The 25430-nt window shown below is 45.3% G+C and overlaps 1 protein-coding gene across 2 annotated transcripts; it reads left to right on the top strand.

The window, feature by feature from the left end:
• Positions 1-414: 414 nt before the first annotated feature.
• Positions 415-25400, top strand: LOC309505028 (sialidase-3-like). 2 transcript variants are annotated; one of them, XM_082178385.1, is made up of 3 exons: positions 415-685; positions 23923-24186; positions 24299-25400. In XM_082178385.1, exons 2-3 carry the CDS (start codon positions 23938-23940, stop codon positions 25259-25261), a joined length of 1212 nt encoding a protein of 403 aa, XP_082034511.1. In that variant the 5' UTR covers positions 415-685; positions 23923-23937; the 3' UTR covers positions 25262-25400. The 2 variants fall into 2 exon arrangements, with proteins under 2 accessions (XP_082034511.1, XP_082034512.1); XM_082178386.1 differs by having other exon boundaries at positions 416-685; positions 23923-24180.
• The last annotated feature ends 30 nt before the right edge of the window (positions 25401-25430 follow it).

Here is a 25430-nt window from a genome sequence, read left to right as displayed (position 1 = left end):
GAGGCCAATATAATCTCTACTTTTGTTCTGTTTGGTATTGTAACTTGAATTGACCCTTAGCAGGACTTGACTTGACTTGCTTGAAGTGAACCACTGACTTGACTGGTTTGTGTGTACTGCGACTTCGACTTGCTTGAGACTTGATGGTAGGGACTTGAGACTTACTTGTGACTTGAACATGTGTGACTTGCTTCCATAAGGAGGTTGAGGGCTGTTGCTCAGTTGATTGTCAATGATGGAGGGGAATTTCAAGCTGAGTAGATTTGAAGTGTGGGAGTGTGTGTGTGTGTGTGTGTGTGTGTGTGTGTGTGTGTGTGTGTGTGTGTGTGTGTGTGTGTGTGTGTGTGTGTGTGTTGTGTGTGTGTGTTTGTGTGTGTGCAGGAGGGAGGGAAGGAGGGAGAGACAGATTTCAACAATCACCAGTCAGAGACTGCTCCGAACTAAGATAAAACAACCAATATTTACTTTATTCTTATCATATTTCCCATAAGCTCAGGGACCTGTTCCAGGCTAAACATTCGGGGCTAAATCATTCGAGTCCTAGCGCCGCCCCTGGTTGATATATGACAATAAATACAGGATGCTCAGCATGTTTTGGTCAAACCTGAGAAGAGGCTCTAGTGTTTGTGGTGACACAACCCTGCTGTAAGAATCATTTGCTGCTGCTGCAGGAAACATCATTTCTGTGAGTATTGCTTCTTATAGTCTAATGGAGAATTATCAACAAGGACAGAAACCATGGAAGTAACCCATATAGGTTATGGTAGACAACAATTTAAGTATAAATTAGATAATAATAACTGTAATAATAACAATATAAAAAGTTTGTTGACAACCTTTAAATTGGCTTGAAAAAGCCTAGCCAGAAAGTTTGAAGGTTTTCAGTTTGAAATAGTTTAAGTTTTAGTTTGTAGTTTTAAAATATAGATAGATAAATACATTTTGTTTAGAGATAGTTTAGAGTTTGAGTTTATGAGTTTATGAGTTTATGAGTTTAGAGTTTGATTTTGAGTTTATGAATTTATGAATTTAAAATTAAAAATTTATGAGTTGAGAGTTTGAGTTTATGAGTGTTTAAGTGTATGAGTGTTTGAGTTTAGAGTTTATGAGTTTATGAATTTTTGAGTTTAGAGTTTATGAGTTTGAGTGTTTGAGTTTAGAGTTTGAGTGTTTGAGTTCATGAGTTTAGAGTTTATGCGTTTTTGAGTTTAGAGTTTATGAGTGTTTGACTTTATGAATGTTTGAGTTTATGAGTTTAGAGTTTATAAATGTACTAGTTTAGAGTTTGAGTTTATGAGTGTTTGAGTTTAGAGTTTGAGTTTATGATTTTTTGAGTTTGAGTTTGAGTGTTCAAGTTTAGAGTTTATGAGTGTTTGAGTTTGTGAGTTTAGAGTTTGAGTGTTCAAGTTTAGAGTTTATGCGTTTTTGAGATTTTGAGTTTAGAGTTTGAGTGTTTGAGTTTATGAGTTTAGAGTTTATGCGTTTTTGAGATTTTGAGTTTAGAGTTTGAGTGTTTGAGTTTATGAGTTTAGAGTTTATGCGTTTCTGAGTTTAGAGTTTATGAGTGTTTGACTTTATGAATGTTTGAGTTTATGAGTGTTTGAGTTTGAGTTTAAATGAGTCTTAATGGCTTAGAAATAGTACATAGAATGGAAGTTTAATTGAGCCTAACTGTGCATTCACACCGCCGGTGACGTTGGATCGGCGCTTCTTGGACGGTGAGAGCCGTACCGACCACATTAGTTCCAGAGCAAAATAGAGGAGAGGTTGATCATGTGAATTTGATAAGAAGGCGTGCATAAAAGAGTTTATAAATTTACTAGTTTAGAGTTTGAGTTTATGAGTGTTTGAGTTTATGAGTGTTTGAGTTTATAGTTTGAGTTTATGAATTTTTGAGTTTATGAGTTTATGAGTGTTTGAGTTTGTGAGTTTAGAGTTTATGCGTTTTTGAGTTTAGAGTTTATGAGTGTTTGACTTTATGAGTTTAGAGTTTATGCGTTTTGAGTTTTTGAGTTTTTGAGTTTAGAGTTTATGAGTTTATGAGTGTTTGAGTGTTTGAGTGTTTGAGTTTATGAGTTTATGAGTGTTTGAGTTTTTGAGTTTAGAGTTTATGAGTGTTTGAGTGTTTGAGTTTATGAGTGTTTGAGTTTATGAGTTTAGAGTTTATGCGTTTTTGAGTTTAGAGTTTATGAGTGTTTGACTTTATGAATGTTTGAGTTTATGAGTTTAGAGTTTGAGTTTAAATTAGTCTTAATGGCTTAGAAATAGTACATAGAATGGAAGTTGAGCCTAACTGTGCATTCACACCGCCGGTGAGGTTGGATCGGCGCTTCTTGGACGGTGATGGCCGTACCGACCACATTAGTTCCCGAGCAAAATAGAGGAGAGGTTGATCATGTGAATTTGATAAGAAGGCGCGCAACACTATTTATAGGCATTTTTGCGCTAGGAAGCTTGTTTTTCAGCGGGAATGCAAATTAGATTAACACTTATTTATGAACACAAAAGTCACACTACAAAAATGGCTTTTTGTTAGCAAACGTCACTATAATTGTTAAGTTCTTTCCATCGATCAATTTCTTACTTTCAAATTTAAAAGATTCCACTGGTATTCCAAGATACTTGGTCATTCTGCACAAATAACGATCAATGTGCTTGTTTGCTTTGCGGCCCCTTTAAATAAAGTAAAAAAAACAAAGTAACCAAAAGTCCTTTTGACTAGTAACCAAAAGTCCAAATCATAGTCTCTGCTGCACCAATTCAACTGATATAAATACTAGTGTAGAACATTGCATAGAAACCGTGTCTATTCCTCGTTTAGTGAGATCAAATAATAAATCTAATGCAGGATCTAGGAAAAATCTAATTGTTATTAAAACAGAAAATGTTGCTATTAGTAAACAAAAACTATTTCTAAAGCTAGGTCTTCTAAACATTAGATCACTCACACCTAAGGCAGTTATTGTAAATGAAATAGTCACAGATAATAGCTTCGATGTACTTTGCCTTACTGAAACCTGGCTTAAACCAAATGATTATTTCGGTATTAATGAGTCTACTCCTCCTGGATACTGTTATAAGCATGAGCCCCGTCTGATTGGCCGTGGCGGAGGTGTTGCAACCATTTATAAAGATATTCTAAATGTTACTCAGAAAACGGGTTATAAGTTTATTTCATTTGAAGTACTTGTACTAAATGTTACGCTCTTAGATGTTAGAAAAACATCCCTATTATCTCTAGCCTTGGCTACCGTATATAGACCGCCAGGGCCTTACGCTGATTTCCTAAAAGAGTTTGCAGATTTTCTCTCAGACCTATTAGTCAATGTCGATAAAGCATTAATTGTTGGAGATTTTAACATACACGTAGATAATCCAAATGATGCGTTAGGAGCTGCGTTTACAGATTTATTAAATTCATTTGGGGTCAAGCAAAACGTCACCGGACCAACTCATCGTCTTAATCATACACTCGATTTAATTATATCACACGGAACCGATCCAACCGATATAGATATCATTCCACAAAGTGATGAAGTCACTGATCACTACATGGTAACTTGCATATTACGTACTGCTGTAATATGTCATGCGGCGTCGCGTTATCAACCAGGCAGAACAATCCTCCCATCCACCATAGATAATTTCTCAAATTGCTTATCTAATCTGTCTCAGCTGCTGCCTGAACCCAAACAAACAGATGAACTAGAAGAACTAACTAGCACTATGAGCACCATTCTCTCTAGAACATTGGATGTGGTTGCACCTATTAAATTAAAAAAGGTCAGAGAGAAAAATAAAGCACCATGGTATAACAATACTACGCATGTTTTAAAGAGAGAAACCCGTATTTTAGAGCGTAAATGGAAACAAACTAATTTAGAGGTCTTTAGAATCGCGTGGAAAGACAGTATGTCACGTTATAAAAAGGCCCTAAAAGCGGCCAGGGCTGAGCACCTCCGCAAACTAATAGAAAACAACCAAAACAATCCAAGGTTTTTATTTAACACCGTGGCTAGACTAACAAATAAACAGACATCACCCGAACAAAATATCCCGTTACAGTTCAGTAGTAATGATTTCATGAACTTCTTCACTGAGAAAATAGAAAGCATCAGAACCACAATTATAAACGTTCAATCTTCAATCGCGCCTTACAATTCAGCTTCAATTATCACCCCGATAGAACAATTACAGTGCTTTACAACTATAGAACAAAAAGAGTTAAATAAACTTATCACTTCATCTAAAACAACAACATGTTTATTAGATCCTATACCAACTAAACTACTGAAAGAAGTGTTACCTGTAGTGGAAGAGCCTCTCCTCAATATTATTAACTCGTCTTTATCTTTAGGTCATGTTCCAAGAACATTTAAACTGGCAGTTATAAAACCTCTCATTAAGAAACCACAATTAGATCATAATAATCTAGCAAATTATAGACCCATTTCAAATCTTCCATTTATGTCTAAAATATTAGAAAAAGTGGTGTCCGCTCAACTGGGCTCTTTCTTGCAACAAAATGATATCTATGAAAAGTTTCAGTCTGGATTCAGACCGCATCATAGCACTGAAACTGCGCTCGTTAAAATCACAAATGATTTACTTTTAGCTTCTGACCAAGGCTGTATCTCAATACTAGTTTTACTTGATCTTAGTGCTGCGTTCGATACTATAGATCACACAATACTCTTAGATCGACTACAAAATTATACTGGTGTTCAAGGACAAGCACTAAGCTGGTTCAAATCATACCTATCTGACCGCTACCATTTTGTCTATTTAAATGGAGAAAATTCGATCATAACTCCAGTAAACTATGGAGTGCCGCAGGGATCTGTATTAGGCCCTCTGTTATTTTCAATATATATGATGCCACTTGGAAATATTATAAGGAAACATGGAATTAGTTTCCATTGTTATGCTGATGACACTCAAATATATATTTCATCACGGCCGGATGAAAACGCTACATTTTCCAAATTGACAGAGTGTGTTAAAGATATAAAAGATTGGATGACGCGTAATTTTCTTTTATTAAATCCAGACAAGACAGAGGTAATACTTATCGGTTCAAAAAACCGCCCACAAAACCTCGCACAATACAACTTTAACATCATAGGATGTCCTATTACTTTATCCTCTACAGTAAAAGACCTGGGTGTTATACTCGATTGCAACCTGTCTTTTGAAAATCATATTTCATATGTTACAAAAACAGCCTTTTTCCACCTTAGAAACATTGCTAAGCTACGTAATATGCTATCAGTTTCTGATGCAGAAAAGTTAGTTCATGCATTCATGACCTCGAGACTGGATTACTGTAATGCTTTATTAGCTGGTTGTCCTGCATCCTCAATAAACAAGCTACAGTTAGTCCAAAATGCCGCCGCTAGAGTTCTTACGAGATCAAGAAAATATGATCATATAACACCGATTTTATCATCACTGCATTGGTTACCTATAAAGTTCCGTATTAATTACAAGGTATTGCTACTGACTTATAAAGCCCTAAACGGCTTAGCTCCAGTCTATTTAACGGATCTTCTATCGCCCTATAATCCATCGCGCTCTTTGAGATCACTAAATTCAAGGCTTTTGGTCATACCTAGGATATCCAGAACCACCAAAGGAGGGAGAGCATTTTCACATTTGGCTCCAAAACTCTGGAATAGTCTTCCTGATACTGTTCGTTGCTCAGACTCGCTCTCCCAGTTTAAAACTAGATTAAAGTTGCATCTCTTCAGCCAGGCATTCATATAATCCTACAGTTCAAACTACAATCCGGCCTCTATCCAATGCCAGAGGAGAACTGGCCCCCGACTGAGCCTGGGTTCTCCCAAGGTTTTTTTTGTTTCTCCATTAAGGCACCTGATGGAGTTTTAGGACACCATTAGGTCACTTGATGGAGTTTTTCGGTTCCTTGCCACTGTTGCCTTTGGCTTGCTCAGTTGGGGATATTTTGGGGATATTTAATTTAATTTTATCAATCAATAAATTCCTCTTGAAACAAACTTTGTTGTATTATTTTAATTTAATACTGTGAAGCTGCTTTGATGCAATCTGTATTGTGAAAAGCGCTATACAAATAAACTTGACTTGACTTGACTTAAAAAAAAGACCAAACATTCGATATACGTCAGAGCATCAGAGCGTCCACAAATCTTTCTACGGCGTCGTTGGCAGGGCGTGGCGGTGTGAACACACAGTAATGGGCTTCAGGGAGTTTAGATATGAATTTTTGATAGTTTGAAAAGTCTGAACATTCCGTCAATGTGAGTCTATGGGAGTTTTCCGAGTTTTGATCATAATTTTTTAGGAAAACTGTAAGTCGGAACAGTTAGAAAAGATATAGCCCCTTACGAAAAATACGTTTATTCAAGTGTGCTATTATACTTCTTTTAAACTAAAAACAAGAAAGTTCTTTCAGTCTACTTTTTATACTTCTCAAGAAATATACTTTGTACTTCTCAGAAATATACTTAAAATTGCACTTATGTATACTTTACTTGTACTGACAGAAAGGTCTAAGTATATTTAGCCTACTTGTCCCTATCTTTTGATCGAGATATACTTTAAAAGTATAAGTATTCTAAGTATACTTGGCATGCAGTTGTGTTTAATCTTTTGATTGAGAGTAGCCTATTAAATAATTGTTCACATAGTTTTACATACTGTCTTACATTGTTTGAAAATATTGATTTATAAAGAAAACTGATATGTTCCTAATTACGAGTATCTGAATTTTTGAGCAGGCTAGTCCACTGGTAGTGTACTTAGGAATTTACTTTGAAATTTCAGGCTATCAGGGTTTTCACTGTTATGCGGTAGGGGGCGCTATTACACATCTTCTGAAAGAGTACAGAATCTCCAGATCAAAACACAGAAGAAGAAGCTGAAACAAGTGATAGAAGATTGTTCACACAAATGTAAAATAATGTTATCATCAACATTAAACAGCATATAAATCAAAACTGGCTAATGTTACCGAATGAAATGTCAACCCAGGACGAGCTAAAGGACTGTGAAGCTTCGAGGGTGTTGATGGACTCGATCTACTGCATCTATTTTGATCATCTTTCTGAATCCCATCCGGACGAAGTCTTTGACTAAAATGCAATTTTCTCAGCTTTTTGTTTAAAGTGTTGACTTTTTAAAAATAGATAAATAAATAAACTTACCCACATTCAAGTGTTGATAAAAAGGTTGGTTTTTAAAATTAGTTAGTTAAAATTATACCTAAATAGGAACATAGTAGTATACTTAAAGTGCAAAAATAATATATAAATTGTAAACTATAAAGCCCCTTTCACACAGAGATTCCAGAAAATACACGGATAATGTGTGCCGTTCATTCACACTGCCAGTGATTTTCCGGAATCTGTGAGTGTGTTCACACACATTCTGTAAAAATCCCGTAAAGACACGTGACGTCAGGATGTCAATGCGATGGCACGTGCGTAAGGGCTGTCAAAATGGCTGAAAAGCTAAATTCGAATTTCTTTCTTAAAATATTAGCAAATTATAATTCTAAAGACAATAGTTAACGTTAAAGGAAAAAAAGAGTGTTGTATCGACTCCTATGCCCACAAGTGGGTACAAGCGAGCGCAATAAACAAATATAAACCAAATCAAGCATCACATATTTTATTGAAATGAAATGACATTCACTTTTTAAAGTGCATTAACTTTTCAAACAATTGTTCTTAAACAAAATATAATTTCCTTAATGACAATGTGCGTGCAAGGACAATTAGGCTACAATAGTGCATAAAACTGTGTTCGAGCATTAGTAACCTGAGAAAACACACTTCAACCGACAGCAAAATGAACTACATGAACTACACTTGTACTCACTACATCTACATACTGTTCATCAAAAACATCACAAGCTCAACTTGATCTGCAACGAGTGCTGAGCGCTTTATGTTGACAATGTTTCCAGCTGATGAAAACACGCTCAGCTCTGACCGGTGCCAGGTGTGGTCAAGTATGTCTTTGCCAGCCGCGCTATATGTGTATACATACCGCACGATTTTTGCCACCAACCGAGAGGGGTTTCGTCAGCAGGAACAACACAACCACACCGCGCTGTGTACTACTGTATAAGCTAACAGAAGAAAAAAACGTACTCGGTTACTAACGTAACCTCGGTTCTCTCTAGAAGAGGGAACGAGTACTGCGTAAGATATCTTACGCTAGGGGAAAATCCTTTTTCCGCGAGATATTGAAGCCAAAAATTATCCTTAATTTTGTAATAATGCAAAACGCGTTGCGGCAGCATGCAGACATAGGCGAGGCAGCTCGCGCGCCTATTGGCTGCTCTGCGGCAACTGCAGCAGCCTATCGAGCGAGGCCTGGCGTGACGCCAGACCCAATCAGGGCACTTCGCGCCCGCTGCGTCACGTCCCGCCGAAATGGGCGTGGTCTAGGCCTATAAATACCGCTCGCAGGCAGCTATTATCTGGTTTTTCATCATCGAAGCAACCAGAGCGTGTGCATGCACGGCAAGATACGCAGTACTCGTTCCCTCTTCTAGAGAGAACCGAGGTTACGTTAGTAACCGAGTACGTTCTCTTACGAGAGGTCTCTCGTACTGCGTAAGATATCTTACGCTAGGGGACCCAATGCAAAACGCCGTGCATGCTGAGATCTGACACCAAAGACCCAAGGGCGAAAAGCCCGGGGTACATATAGTGCACAATCACTCAGGGAACTCACAGGGAGTCCGGGAAGAGGGAGGGGCGAAGCCGCACTCTTCCACATATGGCAGCGTCGCTGAGACGCGAATTTCATCATACAGACAGGGCGGGGTGCGGCCTGAACTGATGGGGGAATGTGGGTCTTACACAGTTTGCCCAGGCACATCTCGTGCTGTTACTTTTTACTGTCGAACATTGAGCTGTGCTCAGTAGACGCAGCATTCTGAGCTGATCGCATCAGGTCAGATAATACTGGTAAACTTAGACCGACAGCAGCCTGGCCTGCAGGGCGGGAACCTCTAGGTTATAAAACCTTATAAATGTAGACGGGGAGGCCCAGCCTGCCGCCATACAAATATCTTGCAAGGCAATCCCACTTGACCAGGCCCACGAAGAGGCCATGCCTCTCGTGGAGTGCGCTCTGACAACCAACGGGCACTGCATGCCCTTGGAGGCGTATGCCAGAGCTATAGCATCAACTATCCATCTGGATAGGCTCTGTTTCGACGCGGCTAGTCCCTTAGAACGTCCGCTAAACGAAACAAAGAGCTGCTCCATCTGTCTGAAACCAGACGAGCGAGACACATAAGCTCGTAATGCCCTGACTGGGCAAAGGAGGCTCGCGTCTCTTTCCTCATCAGGGACCGGTAGGGCTGACAGGGAGATAACCTGCGCCCTAAACGGTGTGTTGAGGGATTTTGGAACATAACCGTGCTTAGGTTTGAGTATAACTTTTGAGTCATTAGGCCCAAACTCCATGCACGCCGCGCCCACAGAGAGCGCGTGTAGATCCCCTATGCGCTTCACTGAAGCGAGAGCCAGCAAAAACACCGTCTTGAAAGACAGGTGTTTCAAATCGATTGACTGTAAAGGCTCAAATGGCGCACCTTTCATGGCTTCCAGAACCGTAGAAAGGTCCCATACGGGGACTGAGGGAGGTCTGGGAGGATTCAGTCTCTTAGCCCCTCTAAGGAAGCGGATGACTAAATTGTTCCTTCCTATTGACTGACCAAGCGTTGTTTCTGAGAACGCTGCTATAGCCGCCACATAAACTTTGAGCGTGGAGGGGGCCCTGCCCTCATCCAACAGCTCTTGCAGGAAGGAAAACACCTCCGTCACACCACAGTCTGTGGGTGACACACCACGGGCTCTGCACCAGCCCGAAAACACTGACCATTTCGAGGAATAGAGTCGTCTCGTAGACGGAGCTCTAGCCTGCGTGATCGTGTTTAATACTCCTTTAGGGAGTCCAACATGTACCCGTTGATGGCCCAGACATGAAGGGACCATAGTTCCGGGTGAGGATGCCAGATCGAACCGTGGGCCTGTGAGAGGAGGTCTCTCCTCACTGGTACTGGCCACGGGGCAGTACTTGCTAACTGCATCACGACTGGGAACCAAGGTTGGTTTTTCCAGAGCGGTGCCACCAGCAGTACTGAGCATCCTTCTTCCCTGATCCGTTCTATCACCTGAGGCAGGAGAGAGACGGGGGGAAAAGCATAGAGCGGGCGGCGGGGCCACACATGGGCCAGCGCGCTCCTGCTCTTGGAGAAAAATTCCTGACAGTGAGCGTTTTCTTGAGACGCAAACAGGTCTACTTCCGCTCTGCCGAATTTCTTCCACAGCAGTTGGACTGTCTGTGGGTGTAGAGACCACTCGCCTGCCGGAACATTGTTCCTGGACAGTCTGTCCGGTCCTATATTCAGGAGCCCTGGCACGTGCGCTGCTCTGAGCGAGCGCAGGTTGCACTGAGCCCATACCAGGAGGCGTTCTGCCAGCCTGTACAGGTTCTTGGACCTGAGGCCGCCCTGGCGATTTATGTAGGACACCACAGACATGTTGTCCGAACGGACCAAGACGTGGCGTCCTTTTATTTGGGGACAAAAACGCGTCAGCGCGTTGTCTACTGCCAGCATTTCGAGGCAGTTTATGTGCAGGAGCTTCTCCCGTTCCGACCACTGGCCGAGGAACGGTCTGCCCTCGAGCAGCGCTCCCCATCCCGAGGTGGACGCGTCCGTGGACACCACTTTCACCCTCGAGGAAGTCCCCAGGCTTACACCTGATTGGTACCAGTCGTTCGCTCTCCAAGGTTTCAGAGCTGTGACGCACTTCTGATTGACCTTGAGGCGAAGCGAACCGGATGCCCACGCTCTGCGTGGGACTCGCGCTTTCAGCCAAAACTGCAGCGGGCGCATGCGGAGCAGGCCCAGCTGGAGCACTGACGATGCTGAGGCCATGAGACCTAGCATCTTCTGAAATTTCTTGAGCGGGACAGACGCGCCGCAGCGAAACGAGTTCGCTGTGCGTTGAATGTCTACCGCGCGCTGTGGTGATAGTTGCGCTATCATGGACAGCGAGTCCAATTCTGTGCCCAGGAAAGATATCTTCTGACTGGGTGACAGAGAGCTCTTCGCCCAATTGACACTGAGACCCAAATCCTCGAGGTGATCGAGTAAAATGGTCGTGTGTTCTATGAGCACTGCGCGAGATTGCGCTAGAATCAGCCAATCGTCCAAATAGTTCAGCACTCGCATGCCTCTCATTCTGAGGGGTGCGAGCGCCGCATCCATGCACTTCGTAAATGTACGGGGTGCCAGGGACAAACCGAACGGCAGGACTGTGTACTGATATGCCTGGCCCTCGAAGGCGAATCTCAAATATCGCCTGTGACGTGACGCTATCTGTATTTGAAAATACGCGTCTTTCAGATCTATTGACACAAACCAATCTCCTTGGCGAATCTGCACAAGGATTTGCCTGGTCGTGAGCATCCTGAACTGTCGCTTCACAAGCACTTTGTTCAGTTGCCTTAGATCAAGTATGGGTCTGAGACCCCCGTCTTTTTTCGGTACCAGGAAGTATCTGCTGTATAGCCCTCCTTCGCTCTGAACTTGAGAGAGAGAGGCTCTATGGCCCCTTTGCTCAATAGTTTCGTCACTTCGGCTCGAAGTAAATGTGCTACTTCTGTTTTTACCGTGGTCTCGACGCGCGCCACATAGCGACGAGGGCGTCGGCGAAACTGCAGCGAATAGCCTCTTTCTATAATGTTCAGCACCCACTTCGAAACCCCGGGTAGCTTTGCCCATGCGTCTGCATGGATTGCTAGGGGTTGAATACGAAGCGCGCTCCGCTCGCTCAGCGATGGAGAAGCTTCGGCGTGCTGTAACACAAGCATGGCGCTCGTGACATTTGAGGCATGGGGCGCGCTGATAACAGCGGGCAGATTGCCCGCGCTCGACTCCTCTGCGGTGGTCAACCGCGAGGGGGAGGGCTGGGCGGTTCCCGTAGGAACTGTCATGTCTATGTGTGGATGTGGGCGCGGGACAGCGGGCACATATCACACTGAAAGTATTGTTCGCTTGAGTGTAGCGAATGCACGTTGGTTTCGTTTTTACAGAAACCGTGAGACATGCATAACGTGGTGTTAGTGGGCACATTCACCATGTTTGAAGCGCAATCGATCTGAGTCGATTCATGTGCGCAAGCCCTGTGTGACGGCTGTGCTTGTGTGTAGAGATGGGCACTGGGCAGTGGGCATTCTTTCTACACATAAAGCACCATCGGCCGTGGCCGGGACACCAGAAAAATTCACGCTTATGGGATTTATCTGGGTAGCCGTAAAAACGGCGTTTGTGTGCAGGCAAGCGGGTGACAGAACCGACTTGTTTACTGCAGGATACACTGGAACAGTCACATTTACTGGAACTGAACGAGCGAGAAGTTGCCATAGAAACAGAGAGCGTCAACATGCTGGCGTTTATTGCAGGCCTGCGTGCATTACAACAGGCTTGTTCACTGCAATATTGACATTTCCAGTCGCCTGAGTTCCAGAGGGGAATGGGAAATGTATAGGAAAAAGGAGGTTGGTCCGTCCGCAGCGGGACCAGAAAAACTCCCTTTTTTTCCTTACGCCAGTGACGCACGGAACACCATAGAAACGGTGTTTGGGTGCAGGCGAGCGGGTTGTACACCGCGCTCGTTGGCTGCAAAATACACATCTGCAGTCGCCTTTTCAGGGAACTGACAGAGCGAGCATTGACGGCATAATTTTATCTGCCGGTAGACCCGGGGATCGAACGCGGGTCTCTCGCGTGCAAAACCTGAGTGTCTGCCACTGGGCCACAGGGGGAGACACATTATAACTCAGTTAGCGCGAGTATTATAAGAGAGCGTCAACGTGCTGGCGTTTGTTTGCAGGCATGCGTGTATTACAACAGGCTTGCTCACTGCAATACTGACATTTCCAGTCGCCCGAACTTCAGAGGGGAATGAGAAATGTACGAGAAAGAGGAGGTCGGTCCGTCCGCGGGGGGACCAGAAACGCTCTTTTCTCCTTTCGCCAGTGACGCACGGAAACCATAGAAACGGTGTTTGGGTGCAGGCGAGCGGGTTGTGCAACGCGCTCGTTGGCTGCAAAATGCACATCTGCAGTCGCTTTTCAGGGAACTGACAGAGCGAAGCATTGGCGGCATAATTTTAACTGCCGCTAGACCGGGATTCGAACTCCGGTCTCTCGTGAGGAAAACCAATGATTCCGCCACTGAGCCACAGGGGGGAACACAAAGGCTTTCGGAAGCACGAGCATATAACAGCGTCACATGCTTTTTCGGCGTATGCTTGCAGGCGCGCTTGTATTAAAACAGGCTCGCCTGCTGCAATATTGATATTTCCAGTCGCATGATCAGGGAACTGGGAAATGTATGAGAAATTGAAGGTCAGTCCATCCTCGGAGGGACTAAAAACACACCTTTCTCCTTTCGCCGGTGAGTGACGCATGAATGGGGCGCAGAGGCAGGGTAGCTTTCTTATAACGTAAAGAAAAACTAACCCCGACCGTCCGCTTCCAGCCTCCCTTGTGAGCGGCGCAGTTTGCGCGGCTTGAACAGAGGGAGAGAGAAAGCTAGCCCCGTGACCGCCCGCTCCTGACATCCTCTGTGAGCGGCGCGGTGTGCGCGGCTCGAACAGAGGGAGAACAGGTATCGTCCCCCAAGCAGGCAAGGCAAGCGGGCGAACCGGCAAGCTTTGCGGGTTGGGGGTGGGGGGGCGGAGGAGCAGTCTCGGAGAAGGATGCCAGGTGAGTCCTCAGAGTCACCATAGGCAGTAACTAGCTCGCAGTGAGGGCAGTCGCCGTCAGCGAGCGCGAGAGCTGCGTGATCAGGAAAAGGGGCGTCTTGAAAAAGACGCCCAGCTCTTTTAGTGCAATAGGAGTGTGTGTCGCGGGGAGTGTGACGTACATTTGAAATATGCACATTACTCACGGAATACATTTTAACAAAGTGTTCAAATGTACTCCATGAGTAATGTATATATTTCACACTTTCAAAAGCATTATTTTAACTCCCAAATGGAGGGAGTCATTTATACATTTCGGGAGTGTTAAATTTGACTCAATTTGAGTTAAATGTACACTGGCTTTTTTGCTGTGTACCTTAATAAAGTGTGTTTGTGACATTTTCTGCCATTTGTCTTTAGTAGGATTGGAAGCAGCTCTAGAGGTAGCCTATTGGTATTGACACTCAATAATGTTATTGCTGAAGAGTATTTTAACACTTAATGTTGTTGTATTCACACTACACTGGTGTTGGTGTAAAATAAAAAGTATTACTCAATAACACTGTAATTTAACACTAACACTAGTGTGGTGTAAAAACAACAATGTTAAGTGTTGAATAGTGCTAACTTTTAACAATATACAGTGTTGAATTAACAGAAAATTAGTGTTAAAAAATTAACACTTTCAAAAGTGTAAATGTAACACTGTGTAGTGTGGACACATATACACACTTTGCTGGTGTTAAATTTGACACTGTAGGTGTTGATTTAACACTGGGGATTTTGCTGTGTACGTGGATAAAGGCATATTTTGTACATGACTACACATGTCCTTATAAGGGCAAAAAAAAGATGTAGTTTTAACGACATAGCATCTCGTTATTACGAGAAAAAGATGTCGTTTTAACGACATAAGATCTCGTTATTACGAGAAAAGATGTCGTCAAAACGACATAAGATCTCGTTATTACGACATAATTGAGGGGAAAAAATAATACGTATGTGGCAGCAATGCGTCACCGTAGTATAAAACTACTAAACTAAACTAGTTGTGCACTCAAAGTTTACTTTTAAGTACACTTAAACGTATACTTTTTATACTAAAAGTGGGCCAATTTAGTCCCAAGCAGTATTAAAATAGAACACTTGCAAGTTTACTACTAGTACATTGACATTAGTATACTTACTACATAAAGTATACATTAAAATATACTTTAACATTACTTATGTATACTTCATAAAATGAACTTGAAGTATACTTCTTTTTGGTAAGGGGCACACTACATCACACAAACAGTCTGAAGGTCTGAGCCGAGTTTGGTGGTTGTGGAGTAATAGCTCTAAAATAGAGATACAGTCAAAATTTTGTCCCAGAAGAAGAAAAATAAACTAGTAAATTTCGTAGACAAACTTTAATTTGGCTTTTTTTTTTTTTTGCACATTGCTAGCATGTTTTTTTATGTTGCTAGCTTTGATTAGCATTTTACTAGCATGTTTAACACATTGCTAATATGAAATAGCATGTCACTTGCATTTTTAACACACTGCTAGCATGATTTAGCATGTTACTGACATGTTTTAACATGTTTCTAACTCATATATTTTTGATAAAATAGCATGTTGCTAGCATAATTTAGCATATCTTATCACATTGATAACATGAATTAGCATAATGTTAGCATGTTTTGGCATGTAAACAATGTTATGTGCTACTTAAAATAATTATGGTAACAATATTACACATGGTATTTTTGAGTAGTTAAGGCTTGATTTCTTTCATGGAATCTACCTGAATAAATCATGCAAAATCATGTAAAAATTATTTAGTCTATGATTATTTTTTTAAATATTTTTTGTAAAATATGCTTTTTAATTTTAAGTTGACTCTCAAAATTGTGTGAATTCAAGTGAATGGAAATGATCTGTTTATATTTGATTTTGGGTTATATTGTATAATTAAAAGACTGTATGCTGCTATTATAGCACATAAACACACTTGTTACTGCACTACCATTATAGCAAAGTTATTGCTCAATGAACAAAACAACATACTTAAGAGCATAAATATATGCAGTTATTCACAACCTAACCAAAATCCCTACTCTTCTGCACAATTAACGATCAAAACTTGTCAAAAATTCTTTCAAATATCAAACATAACTGAACATTAAACATTGACAGATGTTTCCCTTTACTCAAAAACACATAAAATAACAATAATATTCAATATTTACACTACATTTCCAGCCATGTGCAAAGCATGCTGGGAACTAACAATGGTGTCTATAAATAAAACGGCATAATTTGTTCCTCAATTCAAGCCTCAAAACTGTATGTTTCCTTAAAAAAAAATAGGAAAATGTATCTCTTGGTTTTATTAGTGAAATGTTTTCAATATTTTTTATACAACATCAAACGTCTCGGTTACGTATGTAACCCTCGTTCCCTGAGTAGGGAACGGAGACGTTACGTCGGATGACGACGAATGGGGTTTCGCTTAGAAAGCCTATCATCTTCGAGTATATAAAACGAGCCAATGGCAAAGAAATGCCATGGGTCTGCGGAATTTGCATAGCGTAACTCCGCCCCACCCTAGGGGTATATAAGGAAGTACGCTGCAACATGCAGATATGTCTTCGCTGAGGAGCCGAGACTGAACTCAGGCGTTCCAGCGGTACAGCGGAAGTGGCAGGGAGACGTAACGTCTCTGTTCCCTACTCAGGGAACGAGGGTTACATACGTAACCGAGACGTTCCCTTTCGTTGTCACTCCGAGTTACGTCGGATGATGACGAATGGGGTTCCCAGTGTAATCACGCCACCTCCCGACTGTCTTCCAGTGCCCTGCGTAAGTGTCGTGAGACTGGCACGGACGAAGGACTCCTACTTAACACAGGATTAAACCAAGGTACACTGGGAAGCATATCTCAGTGGAAATATGCAATCATGCCCAACCCGAAGGGGGGGACTTGGAATACACATATGACCCCGGAGGGCTGCATATGGAGAAACACTGGGGTATCCAGCCGCAGGTGGAATATTTCAACCCCAGGGGTGGCAAGGTGGCTTGCCAAGGGAAAGACACATGCTCAGAGAGGCTTACAGTGGAAATACACATGTGGGGGTCACCCAGAGGGGGAACCATGCACATGGAGGCACCTAGCCAAGCGCGAAAGCTGCCGGAGGCAACTCTGGCGATGACATCGTCAGTGCTGGAGGAGACTCAGGGCTTATGAGGCTCACCTGAGGAATAATCGCACATATCCCATCCGTGGAGAGGAATGGCAAGCAAGCGAAGACACCTGAGCAGAATCTATTACCGGCTAGTTGAAGCGAGTGCATGAGAAGAAACTGGCTCCACTCGGAGATTATAGAATCTTGCGAATGTGTTAGGTGTCGCCCAGCCTGCAGCTCTGCAGATGTCTGTTAGCGAGGCGCCATGCGCTAGAGCCCAAGAGGATGCCACACTCCGAGTGGAGTGGGCCGTCACACCAAGGGGGCATGGTCGACCTTGCTGCTGGTAAGCCAAAGCAATGGCGTCCACTATCCAGTGAGACAACCTTTGCTTGGAGAGAGCCTTTCCCTTCAGCTTCCCACCATGACAGACAAAGAGCTGGTCAGAGGTCCTGAAACACTGCGTTCTGTCTACGTAAGCACGGAGGGCGCGTACTGGACAGAGCAGTGCCAAGGCTGGGTCTGCCTCCTCCAAGGGCAGCGCTTGCAGGTTCACCACCTGGTCTCGAAAGGGTGTGGTGGGAACCTTGGGCACATATCCAGGCCGGGGTCTCAGGATCACGTGAGAATTAGCCGGCCCGAATTCCAGGCACGCTTCGTCAACCGAGAATGCCTGCAGGTCCCCTACCCTCTTGATAGAGGCCAATGCAACCAGGAGCACTGTCTTCATAGACAGGAACTTAAGCTCCACTGATTGCAGAGGCTCAAAGGGAGCACTCTGCAGGGCAGTTAGAACCACTGAGAGGTCCCAAGAGGGAACGAGAGGAGGGCGAGGAGGATTCAGTCTCCTCGCTCCTCTCAGGAACCTGATGATCAGGTCGTGCTTTCCAACGGACTTACCTTCGACTGCGTCGTGATGTGCGGCAATGGCGGCAACATACACTTTCAGGGTGGAGGGAGACAGCCTTCGCTCCAACCCTTCATGCAGGAAGGAAAGCACGACACTGATCGGGCATTTCGTGGGTTCTTGATGTTTAGAAGAACACCAGTTGACGAAGAGGTTCCACTTCAACGCATAGACATGTCTCGTGGACGATGCTCTAGCGGAAGTGATGGTAGCCACCACCGCTGGTGGTAGGGTACTCAAACCTACCTCGTCCCGTCCAGGAGCCACACGTGGAGGTTCCAAAGATCGGGATGAGGGTGCCATAGGGTGCCCCGTCCCTGAGAAAGCAGGTCCTTCCTCAGAGGAATAGGCCAGGGAGGTGCTGTCGCGAGGAGTACTAGTTCTGGGAACCAGGTGCGGTTGGGCCAATACGGGGCAACCAATATCACCTGCTCCTCGTCCTCCCTGATCTTGCGCAAAGTCTGCGCAAGAAGACTCACTGGGGGAAAGGCATACTTGCGTGGGCCCCGCGGCCAGCTGTGCGCCAGTGCATCCGTGCCGAGCGTGCCCTCGGTCAGGGAATAGAACAGGTCGCAATGGGACGAGTCGTGGGAGGCAAACAGATCTATCTGAGCGTCCCCGAACTGATCCCAAATCAGCTGGACCGACTGGGGATGGAGTCTCCATTCTCCAGCGAGAGGCCGAAGCCGAGACAGCTCGTCGGCCGCACGGTTGAGCTCTCCCGGGATATAAATGGCTCGAAGCGACCTCAGATGCTTCTGACTCCATATGAGGAGGTGGCGGGCGAGTTGCGACATACGGCGGGAGCGTAGACCACCTTGGCGGTTGATGTACGCTACTGTGGCGGTATTGTCTGAACGGACTAGTACGTGTTGACCCCTGAGCAACGCCCGGAAGCGGTGCAGGGCAAGGCGTACAGCCAGCAACTCGAGGCAATTGACATGCCAAAGGCAGCATGTCCATTGCACATGGCGCCCCAGCCCGTGGTGGAGGCATCCGTTGATACAACAACATGCCTGGAAGCTCGTTCTGAGGGCACTCCGGCCCGTAGAAAACTGAGGTTCGACCACGGGGTGAAGGTCTGACGGCAGGCCGGAGTCACTGGGACTCGGAGCGTGCCGTGTTGCCATGCCCACCTCGGGACTCGATCGCGAAGCCAAAGCTGAAGCGGTCTCATATGAAGCAATCCGAGCGGCGTAACTGCGGCTGCGGATGCCATATGCCCCAGGAGCCTCTGCAAAAGTTTCAGTGGGACCGCACTCTTGCCCTCGAATTGACGAAGGCAAGTCAGCAGTGACTGCGCGCGCTCGCTCGTAAGCTGCGCGCACATGGCGACCGAGTCGATATCCATACCGAGAAAAGAGATCCTCTGCACGGGGCAGAGTTTGCTCTTCTCCCAGTTGACCCGAAGGCCCAGACGAGCTAGGTGCCGGAGCACTAGGTCCCTGTGTTCGCAAACCTGGTCTCGAGAGTGAGCTAGGATCAGCCAGTCGTCGAGATAGTTCAGGATGCGAACCCCGTGTTCCCGAAGGGGAACAAGGGCTGCCTCGACGACCTTCGTAAAGACGCGAGGAGACAGGGCTAGCCCGAAAGGGAGAACCGCGTACTGGTATGCCTGCCCCTCGAAAGCAAACCGTAAGAACGGTCTGTGTCGAGGAAGAATGGAGACATGGAAGTAGGCGTCCTTCAGGTCGATCGCTGCAAACCAATCCTGCGGCCGCACACATTCGAAAATGCGTTTGGCCGTGAGCATCTTGAACGGCATCCTGTGAAGGGAGCGGTTCAAGACGCGCAGGTCCAGGATTGGTTGTAACCCACCGGTTTTCTTCGGTACAATGAAGTAAGGGCTGTAGAAGCCGGACCTCATTTCGGCTGGAGGGACAATCTCGATCGCACCCTTCGCCAGTAGGGTGGCGACCTCCGCTCTCATGACAGGGGCATTGCCACCGACCATTGTGAAGCGGACTCCCCTGAAACGGGGAAGAGATCACGCGAACTGAATCGCGTAGCCGAGCCTGATGGTTCTCGCGACCCAGCGGGACAGTCTGGGAAGCTCTAACCAGGCTCCCAAAAACTGTACCAGCGGGGTCATGCGGACCACAGACGTACCCTCGGTGGTGCAGCGAGGCGGAATGACCGGCCCAGGCGTGGGTGGCATAGCGGCCCGGTGCGGGGGCACGGTCATTAGCCGCGTCCTGCCAGAGGATGCCAGGGGAGGACCAGCGTCCCACGGGGGCATGCTTTGGCAGGGGTCTGGCGACAGAGGGGGATGAGAGTGGCGAGGCCCGTGAGCGTCGCGCACTGCCATCCGAGAACTCTGTGTGCTCAGAGATGGGTATGTCAGTTCTGTCTTTAACCACATTAGGGTGCTGCCCGTCGAGGGACGAGCAGCGGGGGTGGGAAAACCAAGGATTCTCCCCCGGCCCTCCACCGGGGGAAGGAGCGGCCCTGCTACCGTCTCCTGTACAGAACTGAGAGCCATCTCTGAGCAGCCCGTCTCAGGAGCGCCGCTTGGCCTGGCGTTTAGCGGGGCTGGAGGGGGCTGTGACGCCTTCCTACGGTTTCCTCCACGAGGCGGCCCAGATGGAGGCTGCTGCTGGGGCCGTCCGGGAGGGAGGGGAACCGCGGGAGGGCGTCCACGGCGGTGAGCGGGCTGAGGCGCCTGTGCCGACGGCTGGGGGTCAGCAGCGGGCCGTCGGGGCAGGACATGTTTGAGAGCCTCAGTCTGCTTCTGGGCAGCCGAGAACTGCTGGGCAAAGTCCTCGACTGCCCCGCCGAAGAGGCCAGCCTGGGATATGGGGGTGTCGAGGAACTGGGTTCGCTCGGCCTCCCGCATATCAGCCAGGTTGAGCCACAGATGTCTCTCCTGGACCACACAGGTGGACATCACCTGACCCAGGGAGCGTGCGGTCACCTTCGTCGCCCGGAGAGCGAGGTCGGTGGCGGCACGCAGCTCATCAAAGAGCCCTGGGTCAGTCCTCCCCTCGTGCATGTCACGCAACATCTGGGCCTGGTAGACCTGGAGTGTCGCCATGGCATGCAGTGAGGAGGCTGCCTGCCCCGCAGCTCTATAGGCCTTCGCCACAAGGGTGGAGGAGAACCTACAGGCTTTGGAGGGGTGCTTTGGGTCACCGCGGGAAGAAGCACTCTGGGGACATAATTGCATGGCCACAGAGCGTTCAACCTGGGGAACCCCAGTGTACCCTTTGACAGCCCCCTGATCGAGAGGAGGAAAGGCGGAGGAGGCCGTCGAGCGATCACGGGAAGACAGGGGTGCCTTCCAGGACCTCGAGACCTCCTCATGCACGTCCGGGAAGAAAGGAATTGGGGTTGGGCGCTGACGAGGATCAGCGGCCGCACCCAAAAACCAATCGTCCAGCCACGAGCGCACTGGACCGGGTGGCGGGGACCACTCGAGCCCAATGGCCGCGGCTGCCCGGGAAAGCATGGCCGTCAGCTCGGGATCAGACTCGGGCAATGCTGGGACACCCGAAGGTGGCAGCACAGCCGAATCTTCCTCTCCCGAGGACTCCTGCCCACCTTGTGATGCAGCAATCGACATAGAATCTTCCTCTGGAGCGCCGAATGAGACCCGCGGCAAGTCAGAGGACTGTACAGCGGGCTCATTCGGAAGACTCGCGGGTTGCACGGCGCTAGAGGACGGTGTGGAGCGTGGAATAGTCGGCACTTTGTTCCACACCGTAATCTCAGATCACCCTGGCCGCCAGGCGAAGTACCAGCCCTCTCGGAGCTGCTAGATCGGGGTGCGGATGAGGGGACTCTCACACGAAGATCATTGAGTCTCGATCGCAACCGTGCGATGGGCATGTTCCCGCAGTGGGAACATGACTCATCCACAAACGCTGCCTTAGCGTGCTCAATACCCAGACACACAAGACAGCGGAGATTTTCTCCACAAGTGTTGAAGCGACCAGGGAGATGAACACACAAACTCTGGCAAATCACTGCACAGATAAGCAGGGAATGTGCACTCGCTGGAACTCGCTGTCACACCAACACCTGGAGAGAGGCTTGTCTTGAAGAGAATAGAGATAACTCAGAATTGGCTGTGGAGTGAAGTGAATCAACTTGGCTCCGAAGCGAAAACATATCTGCATGTTGCAGCGTACTTCCTTATATACCCCTAGGGTGGGGCGGAGTTACGCTATGCAAATTCCGCAGACCCATGGCATTTCTTTGCCATTGGCTCGTTTTATATACTCGAAGATGATAGGCTTTCTAAGCGAAACCCCATTCGTCGTCATCCGACGTAACTCGGAGTGACAACGAAAGGGAACCACAATTTTCTTAGCAAAATATACACAATATTTTAATGAAAAGGACAAGACCCATGATTTTTTTTTTTACAGTGTAAGCCAGTTGCTAGTGAGAGATATTTGAGGAAAAAAGCTAAAAATTTTCCCAGTTCAACAGACAAGGCTTAAGCTAGTCCCAGACTAAAATGCATGTTTGAGCTGTTTAAACTGAAAGCAAATTGCACTGACTAATCTTTATGTTTATAAAATGTCTACTTAAATTTCATAAATGTCACCTTGTCCCAAGATGTGTTTGATCAATTTTGACAAATTCCAATGTTTCTCTTTATGGCGCTGAAAATCTAAAAACTAGAGATGTTCGAGTTCTGATACTCAACTGCCATTGGCTCATCCCCGTTTGAGGGGAGGAGCTTACCAATGAACTAAGGCTTCCCGTATTTTCCGGACTATAAATCACTTCAGTCAAAAAATGTGTCATGAAGAGGAAAAAAACATATGTAAGTTGCCCTGGACTTTAAGCTGCATTTATTTAGAAATTTACTTCACAAAATCCAAGACCAAGAACAGACATTTAATCTGGAAAGGCAAGTTATTCAACTACACAATAGCACACAGAACAACAGGCTGAATGTCAAACGTGAGGGGGACCTCGTCGTCCATGCTGATAATATGATCCGGTGACACGTTGTGTTCAGTTACCTGCTTTTCAACGAACTCACGGAAACTGTCGACCTTGGCTTGGAAGTCTGCTGGCAGTTTCTGACAGCGTTGTCAGTGCTCAGATAGAGAGGCGGTTGCATCGCATGATGCAGTAACACCAAGCAGGCCCGTCTGCAAAGTCATTTATATTCATCTCCTTGGCAACTACCAGGGCGTGGAGACGTAACTGCACCGTTGACAAGCCTTTCCCCGGCAGGCGTTGTTCAAGCACACATCTGTGGACTCGTTCCTCCAGCTCTGGCCATCTTGCTTTCAGCCCGCGATTAGCTTTCTTTGTTTTCTTCATTACAGTTCGAGAACCTCTGCTTTTCGCCAGTCCCTCACAAGTTTCCCACTCACTCCAAACTTTCTTTCTGCTGCTCGATTACCGTTTTCGGCTGCATATTTTACTACCTGCAGTTTGTAATCTGCAGAATAGGATTTTCTTTTGGGGGGCATTTTGTTTGTGTTCAGTCTTTCTCAGTTGTCTTTAAGTTAATGTTTCAGTTAACAGTTTTCAGTAGTTTTCAGTAAATTTTTTCAGGGGTACAGGAGCAGTGTTGGGGTAGTTACTCAAAAAAAAGTAATTAGTTACTAGTTACTTCTGTAAATTTTAGTGTAATGCGTTACTTTATTTCGTTACGCAAAAAAGTAATATCGTTACTGTAATCCGTTACTTTGTAACTCGTTACCCCCAACACTGTACAGGAGCAGCATAGAGCGCCCTCTCGCGGCTGTAGACAGTAATGTTTTCTCTGGGTTCATGTCAGTCAGTATGAATTAATTTTGATATACAAGTCACACCTGACTATAAGTCGCAGGGACCAGCCAAACTATGAAAAAAAGTGCAACTAATAGTCCGGAAAACATGGTAATCTAAGCCCTGTCTGTGAAACCAGGCCTAAAAGGGTTATTGTATAAAAGTTTTGACCCACTCAATGAAAGTCTTTTTTATCAAGCCAACATAATTCTTAGAAAAGGTCTAAAATAATTTTGATTTGATTTGAGTTGGTCTCTCAAGCAATGTAATTCATACATTCATACACGTGGCTGAAGTGCACAGTGATACTGTTACTGATACCTCTACTATTTATTCTTTCTGTTTATAGGGCTAGAATTTTACAATGGGTAACAATACATCTTCAAACAGCAATTCAATTCCTCTCGACGACACAACACCAGAAACATTATTCAAACAGGAGGCAAAAGTTGGTGATAAGCAGGTGACGTACAGAATTCCAGCTCTCATCTATATCTGTGCCGAACAAACCTACCTTGCCTTCGCTGAAAAGCGGAAAACTCCTAAAGACATTGATGCAGATGTGCTTGTGATGAGAAGAGGATTGTGGAAGAATGACAAGAAGGAAGTTGAGGTACTAGACACGTTTAAACAAAATTGAAAAACATTTTTCATAACAGACGGTTTTCTTCACAACTGAACTATTTCATAGATTGTTTTCACATGATATCATGTTTTTATTTCAGTGGGACAGTGTTCATCCTCCTCAGGTGCTCGATAAAGCTTTCCTACCTGGCCACCGCAGCATGAATCCATGTCCGGTCTATGAGAAAGATTCTATAACGCTCTTCCTGTTTTTTATTTGCATTCCCATTGGTGTCTCTGAAGATAAGCAAAAAAAAGAAAAAAAGAACCAGGCCAAACTTTGTTACATAACCAGTGAGGACACTGGCAGAAGCTGGAGTGATGTTAAGCCCTTGAAAGATGTGATCAGTGAAAAGGAGAAAAACTGGGCCACCTTTGCTGTTGGACCAGGACATGGTGTTCAAATGACGAACGGGAGACTGATTATCCCAGCATATGCGTATTATTTTAAATCCAAGTGTTGTTCATCATGTTTTTCATCATGTTGTTCATCATGTTGTTCATCATGTTGTTCATCATGTTGTTGCCTCGTATCACGTGCATTTGCATTCTACAGTAAAGATGAAGGAATCACTTGGCATGTAGGAGAACAAATGGAAGGTGAGTCTGGTGAGTGTCAGATGGCTGAGATCAAAGACGACACACTGTACTGCAATGCTCGAACTGCATCCGGCCACAGAGTCGAGGCTCTAAGCGAGAATAGTGAAGAAACTTTTAACAAGCCTAAATCTGCACAGCTGACAGAGACTGGTGATGGTTGCCAAGGCAGTGTGCTGAAAATTCTTTCCTCTGATAAGAAACCATGGCTGCTCTATTCTCATCCATCTGATACAAACACGAGAAAGGATCTCACAATCTATGTGAATAAATCACCGTTGGATCCCATGCAATGGGAACCCATAAAGTGCATCAAGGAAGGTCCAAGTGGATACTCAGATCTGGCAGAGTGTGAGGATCAAAAGTTATTTGCCTGTCTCTTTGAATGTGGTCAGAACAGTGAAGTTGAAAAGATAGCCTTCAAGATTTCCGATATCAACAACACTGGATTAACCAAGTTCATTTAGCAAAAATGAAAAAAGTTAATGTCTTTTAATATGATTTCTTTTTTTCGGCTAGAGTTAATTTGTTTATTAATGAAAATGTCTGAATGTTAGAAAATCAAGTTGGAAATACATCAGTTTCTTAATTCAAATAGAAAATTATCATAACCAGCCTAATATGCTTTTGTTATAT

This window comes from Leuciscus leuciscus, assembly GCF_965113295.1.
Source record: "Leuciscus leuciscus genome assembly, chromosome: 8".
Lineage (NCBI taxonomy): Eukaryota > Metazoa > Chordata > Actinopteri > Cypriniformes > Leuciscidae > Leuciscus > Leuciscus leuciscus.
This window is presented reverse-complemented; position numbering and strand designations above follow the sequence as displayed.